The sequence below is a fragment of the Otolemur garnettii genome, unplaced genomic scaffold (genome assembly GCF_000181295.1).
Source record: "Otolemur garnettii isolate 467f Iridium unplaced genomic scaffold, OtoGar3 scaffold00055, whole genome shotgun sequence".
Classification (NCBI taxonomy): domain Eukaryota; kingdom Metazoa; phylum Chordata; class Mammalia; order Primates; family Galagidae; genus Otolemur; species Otolemur garnettii.
In genome coordinates this window covers 8358523-8365655 of record NW_003852450.1, presented here as the reverse complement: position 1 = coordinate 8365655, position 7133 = coordinate 8358523, and the positions used below count along the sequence as shown (strand labels likewise).

At 52.8% G+C, this 7133-nt stretch overlaps 1 protein-coding gene across 1 annotated transcript; it reads left to right on the top strand.

Annotated features, from left to right (window-relative positions):
• The first annotated feature begins 3122 nt into the window (after nt 1-3122).
• Nucleotides 3123-4301, top strand: GPR25 (G protein-coupled receptor 25). The gene has a single exon (XM_003792295.2). It carries the CDS (start codon nt 3198-3200, stop codon nt 4281-4283), a length of 1086 nt encoding a protein of 361 aa, XP_003792343.1. The 5' UTR covers nt 3123-3197; the 3' UTR covers nt 4284-4301.
• Nucleotides 4302-7133: the final 2832 nt, after the last annotated feature.

The window sequence follows — 7133 nt, the reverse complement described above, 5'->3', positions numbered from 1 at the left end:
CTGGTCACCTTATTATAGTCCCATGGGCAAGGCAAGACTGAGCCACATAACAGTCAGGCTGAGTAAGGTCAGCTAGGGATGGGGGTCAGAGAGGCAGGATGGAGAAAGAGGGAGGAAGCCTACTTTTCTTTTGCTTTGCTTATGCCTCTCAGAGAGTGGCCAGGATTCACAGCCTGTAAGAATGAGTGTTTCTATTAGTTGGCTTGTTTGTAATCTTGTGGGAGGTCCTCCCAAGGGGCAGAAGAGAGAGCAGTATGTGGGGTGTTGGCCTTGGTCATTGAAACCAGACTGGGCACTCTGGGAGGCCAGGCCCTGGGCACTGTCTCTGGTTCTGACCCTTCTGCTTTCTCCCTTCCAGACAAGTTCACTAAGGCCCACCCCAGCTAGCCCCAGCAGAGAAAACTGACCATATGCTCTGGGCCACAATCTTCCCTTGAGTATGAAACCACAGCCCAGGAAGCAAGAACTCTCTGTGCGTTTTTTAATAAACAACCCACTTCTACTTCCCCTCACCCTGCCCATATTTCCCTCTCAGTCTGTTCACTCCATTCTTCTCTTTTCACCTGATGGTTTCTTTTGCCATCTCTAGCTTTCAGGATTACTCATACTCTCCAAGCCCCAGACTGAGGTGCGCCCAAGGGGAGTGAAATCCACAGCACTGGGCCTGTCCCTGATCGTCTCCAGGCTCTGGCAAACAAGCACAGGCCCCTTAAGCCTTCCAGGGGAGCAAGCTGCAGCCCCCCATGCCACCAGGATGTGAGCACCACTCAGCAGCAATGATGTGCCTAGACATTAGAAAAACTGCTCTGACTCTCCAGCAGCCCCCTGGGTTTCTACCCTCTGAGGTGGGTGTTCAGGATATACATGCCCATGAAGGGACAGACAGGTTCAGAACCATTCATTCCCTGGCCACTTCTCTCACCTGCTTTTTCCCATATTGGGACCGGCCTGGGAGAAAAATCCTCAATGGAAACAGCCTAGACACATGCATGTACACCTCTCCGTGAGCTCTACAACCATAGTCCAACCCCTGCTGGGGATTGCTGACTGCGAGATGGACCTCAAGGGAGGGTGACTTTATGTCCCAGATTGGCCAGAATAATCCTGGCTTATGGCCCAGGTTAATTATGGCAGTGCCTCTTTCACTCTCAGACACGTTCTGGTTTGGATCATAAATTATTTCGTCACACTACCTCACATTGACGTCAGACTAAACACAAACACACACATGCCCCTCTGTGTTCTTGACAATCAAGGGGACAGCATCCATAGTCTCTAAGCAGTCTCTATGACTCCTCGCTGTGAGACTCCTGATATTATGATTATCTCTTGAATAGATCCTTTCTTTTCTGTCCTCAGTGCCAATAACCTATTTCAGACACAAATACAACAACCTACTATGGCTTAAGCCTCTCTCCAATCCACAGTTCTGCCAGTGATCTTCGTAACACAGATTGATAAGTGGAGGCTTCCACCATGTACAGACTGAAATCCGGATCCCTTCACGATCTGGGCCCAGACATTTTTCTTGCTTTATCTCTTGCCACCCTCTCTCTGCCCTCGGCTCTGGTCACACTAGGCAGACTGCTTCTTGTCCCATGAAAAGTTTACCCTCCTGCAATGCCTCCTTCTAGTCTGACCCATTCCTCTCTTTTCTGCCATTCTTATTTGACCTTCAATTCCTTCCTGGAACTGACCTCAGGAGTCATCTCCTAGAAAGCCTTTTCTGATTCACCCCTCCCATCAGAAGTAATCACTTCCTCCTCTGGGCTCGAAGAAGACTTTGTTTTTAACATTTACTGTGTTTGTCTCCTGGCATGTTGGCCACTGCACATACCACATGTGTGTCTCTCTCCCTTTGTTTATGTGATGAACCTCTGAGGTCAAGAATAGCATCTCTTGCAATGCTTGAAACCAGGGCCTGCTTTATGGAGGAGTTCACTATTCACGGGACTGGCTCGAATGAAATTGACAATCCACCTCAAATTTTTAACACCAAGTTGCCCAACATGTTCCCACTCATTCCTGGTGACACCAGGGCAGACTTTGGGACAGTTCACATCCCATAGCACTAGTTCCACACAGCGTCTCATGGGACGCATTCTACCAAAAAGAGTCACATGAACGGAATGCACCCCTCCTCCAGGGGGAGGGCAAGCTTTCCCTCTCCCAGACTCTCTCCCCGAGCCCCACCACTCTCTTCACCATTCTCTATGAGCCCTTTCCTCATTCTCAGTGCAGAAAGGATCTCACTCTCTGCAAGCCCCAGACTCATAATTTAGAACAACGAATCTAGTGTTTAATGAGATGTCACCTTTTGTACTGGGCTTACACTATGTTTGGCTTAATAGGTAGCTTCTTCAGGATGGGGAAAGATGAGGAACAACCACATTTGAATCCCAAGCTTTGCCCCTTTTCCACCAGGATCATCTGACCACACCCCTTCCTCTCTGGTTTAAAAGCCTTCCACATGGCTTCAGGACAGGAGAAACAACTCTGGGGCCCTTCAGCCTGGAATCTCTGGAGGCTAACAAGGACCTGTGTGCTGCAGTGGCCAATTTCTGCTCAGGAGCCCAAGGGCAGGCTCTGCCACTCACCCAGATCCCAGTGTGTACCAGAAAGCAGAACTACATCCTAGAGGACATGCAAACGGAGAGAGCCTCAGGCTTCATTCGCCTCATAAAATCCTCCTCTCAGGTTCTGTCTCCTTACCTCTAAAACCAGAGAAAACAGCAACAGGGGGCTGGGGGTGAGAAGGAGCGAGGTGGAAGAGGAGAACGATTAGGGGCATGACTACTGCCTCTTGCAACCTGACATCAGATCCTGAGCAATTAGGGCACGTACTCTGATTTCCTAAAGAAACTGAGCAACTCAGAGAGGAAGCCATGGGCCACGCTCCTACCAGAAGGCAGACAAGTCTCCCATTCCTAGGACTCATCTTTGTGGAGCCCCTTCTGCCTGTGCCTGCCCTCCCCTCTGGGGACAGCCCCAAATCGGAGGCCACCATCTCTACCACAGGAGCCTGCCCCTCCCGCCCCACCCCTCCTCCCCACCACCTTCCTGCCCACCCATTCGCCTGGGTCCGGGTGGCAGGAAGGGAGGTGCTGGGCACCGGCCGTGAAGAGCGAACCCCCCTCCTGCTTAGAGCTGTTCCGCCTGCGCCCAGGGCTGCGTCCACACAGGCCTCGTGCCAGGCCATGGACCCCACCGAGCCCTGGAGCCCCAGCCCCGGGGTGGCATTCTGGGACTACTCAGGGTCAGGGTTGGATACCCTGGAAGACCTGGAGCTGTGTCCGTCCTGGGACCTGCCCTATGGCTATGCCTACATCCCCGCGCTCTACCTGGCGGCCTTCGCGGTGGGCCTGCTGGGCAACGCTTTCGTGGTGTGGCTGCTGGCCGGGCGGCGCGGCCCGAGGCGGCTCGTGGACACCTTCGTGCTGCACCTGGCCGCCGCCGACCTGGGCTTCGTGCTCACGCTGCCGCTGTGGGCCGCGGCGGCGGCGCTGGGCGACCGCTGGCCGTTCGGCGAGGGCCTGTGCAAGCTGAGCAGCTTCGCGCTGGCCGGCACGCGCTGCGCAGGCGCGCTGCTGCTGGCGGGCATGAGCGTGGACCGCTACCTGGCCGTGGTGAAGCTGCTCGAGGCGCGCCTGCTGCGCACCCCGCGCTGCGCGCTGGCCACGTGCTGCGGCGTGTGGGCCGTGGCGGTCCTGGCCGGCCTGCCCTCCCTGTTCTACCGGGGGCTGCGGCCGCTCCCCGGGGGCGAGGGCAGCCAGTGCGGAGAGGAGCCCTCCGACGCCTTCCAGGGCCTCAGCTTGCTGCTGCTGCTGGTCACCTTCGCGCTGCCTCTGGGCGTCACCCTCTTCTGCTACTGCCGCATCTCTCACCGCCTGCGCCGGCCGCCGCACGTGGGCCGGGCCCGGAGGAACTCGCTGCGCATCATCTTCGCCATTGTGAGCACGTTCGTGGGCTCCTGGCTGCCCTTCAGCGCCCTGCGGGCCGTCTTCTACCTGGCGCGTCTGGGGTTGCTGCCGCTGCCCTGTCCGCTGCTGCTGGCGCTGCGCTGGGGCCTCACCATCGCCACCTGCCTGGCCTTCGTCAACAGCTGCGCCAACCCGGTCATCTACCTCCTGCTGGACCGCTCATTCCGAGCCCGGGCCTGGCGCGGGGCCTGTGGGCGCGCCGGCCGCCCAGCACCTCGGGTGAGCTCCTCGCTTTCCTGGGCCTCCTCGCTCTCCAGGGACGACAGCTCCGTATTCTGGGGCCGAGCCGCGGACGCCAGGTAACTGCGTCGGGCAGGTGGAGGGAGGGAGGTCCAGGGAAGGGGGCTGAGCTCCCCAGACGTGCCTGTCCTGCCTGCAGCTGGCTGCGCGCCCTACCGCATTCCCGGAGTCTGAGAGCTATTTGAACTCGGCCGAACCAGGCTGCTGAGACCTGTTCGCTCAGCCTGTTGGGCACCCAGACTAATTTTCTTCAGTCCATGAAAGAGCCCAGGAGATGGAGTAGACAGCAACCTGGAGGAGACACACAGGCTCACCATGCAGAGAGAACTTCTAACCCAGACTGCAAAATGCCGGTACCTTCTCTTTCCCCACAGTTACGAGGCCTTTGCCTTCTGAAAAATACCTTCCTCAAGCCAGACCCTCCAGCCTTCTCACTCTTCAGAAAATTCATGGGAATCGACAGCCCGTTTGTCCTCAATCATCTTTGTAGCTGCATTGACGATGTATTAGTCACCAATTCCAATTTTCACCTTCAAAGCTCGCCAAAGCAGTGGAAACCGGCCCTGAAGTGAGTGAACTACCCAGTTTGCTCTGCCTATTTCTCCAGAAGGAATGGACCTGCTCTGGTTGCATCTGGTGACTTTTCTCCCCGCTCCCATGAAGCTGCAGGACTTACCCTGAAAGTTGCTGTGGCTCTTCCATCTGGACAGGGAAGGTCCTAAAATCAGGAGAATTCAGATTCTCCATCATTCAGCCAGGAACCCCAGAATCTTCTATGTGAATTCATCCTTCTCAATAAACGCTTTTGCTAGCGCTAGCTTGACTGTGTTGACTTAAGCAATGGGAGTGAAATGAGTGTCAGGAGGTGGGCGGCCCACGGGATCAGACAGAACTCAACATGGTAGTTGAGGTTGACCTCAGGATGGTGAGCATTTGTGTGATGCAGGGAACCATGACAGCTAGCTGCCTGTGCAGGTGCAGGAATCCCACAGGAGGGCAGCAAATCATTTATTCTTATCTTTTAAGGACATTTCACATTTTGAAGGTTAAAGAAAGGAGAAGAAAGTTGCCAGGGTATCTGTCAGCCAGGGGTCACTTCAAAGAGGAAGATATATCTTGTTGATTTTTAAATAATGTACTGGGCCTTTTTTCCTACCCTTTTTGAGAACTTCCAGTAGAAATGTTTGAGATTAGCCATTTTCTGGCTCTGATTTATCCTTGAAGGTTTCTGGAAGGTTTGGAAATGCACTGTTTATACTTTTGATTTAGGAGGATTTGGCTGAAAGACAGTTCCTTTAGGACAGGGAAAGGGACTCAGGGACTCTGCCAGAGGATGCTGCAGGCTCTGGAGAAGTGCCACTCCAATCAGGGCCTCAGAGCTGGGGTGGGTCTGAAAACTGGCATGCTTTCTCAGGTTGCCTGGTCCCTCATCCCCCATCTAATACCACTGTATTTTTTCCAGCACCTGGAGCTGTTTGATTAGAGCAAGTTGAATATCACATCTTACCTTGACCCCTGCCTGTAGCTGCTCCTAGGTCAGTCTGTCAAAAAGTGCATCTATGCATGTTCCTCCCAAGAAAGGCAAGGCTTGCGAACAGTGCAGTCACCTGTGCCAACAGGATACATTTCCTGTACTTTATTTTATTTATTTATTTTTTGAGACAGAGTCTCAAGCTGTCACCCTGGGTAGAGTGCTGTGGCATCATAGCTCACAGCAAACTCCAACTCTTGGGCTCAAGCGATCATCTTGCTTCAGTTTTTCTATTTTAGTAGAGATGGGGTTTGGCTTTTGCTTGGGCTGGTCTCAAACTTGTGAGTTCAAGCAATCCTCCCACCTCAGCCTCACAGAGGTGGATTACAGGCGTGAGCCACTGTGCCCAGCCAGTTTTCAGACACTTTAGTGTTGGAGATCTCAGTTATATCTTGTCCTTTCCTATCTCACATGACTGTCTGAAGCAAGAAATTATTCTGTTTTTAAACTCCCCAGAGTTTCCAGGATAGGGAGGCTGACTCTCATCTGGGTTTGTGTGGCAACATCTCAGCTTACAGAGGAGGAAGCTCTTCTCTAGGCAGATGGGATTGAGTTCCTCCCTCTAGCCCTGCAGGTTGCTTCTGACTTACTGACCAGTTGAACTCCCAGAAAACAGGAGGTAGGCTTCTTGGCTTCTTCATGCCCTGGTAGGTTTTCATCTCCCTTCTTGCAGTCATCATGGGAACTGGGCATTTCCCTCCTGCTGTGGAACTATGCTCAATGTGGAAAGAAAGTTCCCTCCCTTTGTTTAAGTACATCACTGAATTGGTATGTCATGTGTCCTTTGGAAAGTTTCTGTAACATTCAGACAAGAATGAAAGAGCTTCCCCTCTTCCCCCTGGGGAAGAAAAGGCATAGATTCAGCAAGGAGATTAAATGAGCATTCCCTAATATGGTGCTGGAGGGAGTATAAACAGCAGATTCTTTTAAAAAGCAAGTTGTCAATCTACATCAAGGGCTTTAGAACTTTTCATGTCCATCCCTCTGAATTGTTCACACATACCCTTTGACCTTGTAATTGCATTTCTGCCACTCTCTTCCAATGAAATAATACTAAATTTAAAAAGTTTAAGGCACTGAGTTATAGACGTTTTTAAAGATTGGGGGGAGGGGGGTTGAGACAGAGTCTTATTCTGTCACCATAGGTAGAATGCTGTGGCATCAGCCTAACTCACAACAACCTCAACAGGAGGAACGCTTCAACCTTGGGTTCAAGCAATCTTCCTCTTTTAGCCTCCCGAGCAGCTGGGTCTACTGGTGCCCACCACAACACCCACCAGCTACCTTTGTTTTTTCTTTATTTTTAGTAGAGACAGGGTCTCACTCTTGCTCAGGCCAGTCTCAAACTCCTGAGCTCAAGGGATCTTCCCATCTTGGCTTCC

Excerpts from the sequence above, each read along its gene's own strand:
- GPR25 (XM_003792295.2), top strand. The coding sequence starts at position 3,198 with ATGGACCCCACCGAGCCCTGGAGCCCCAGCCCCGGGGTGGCATTCTGG.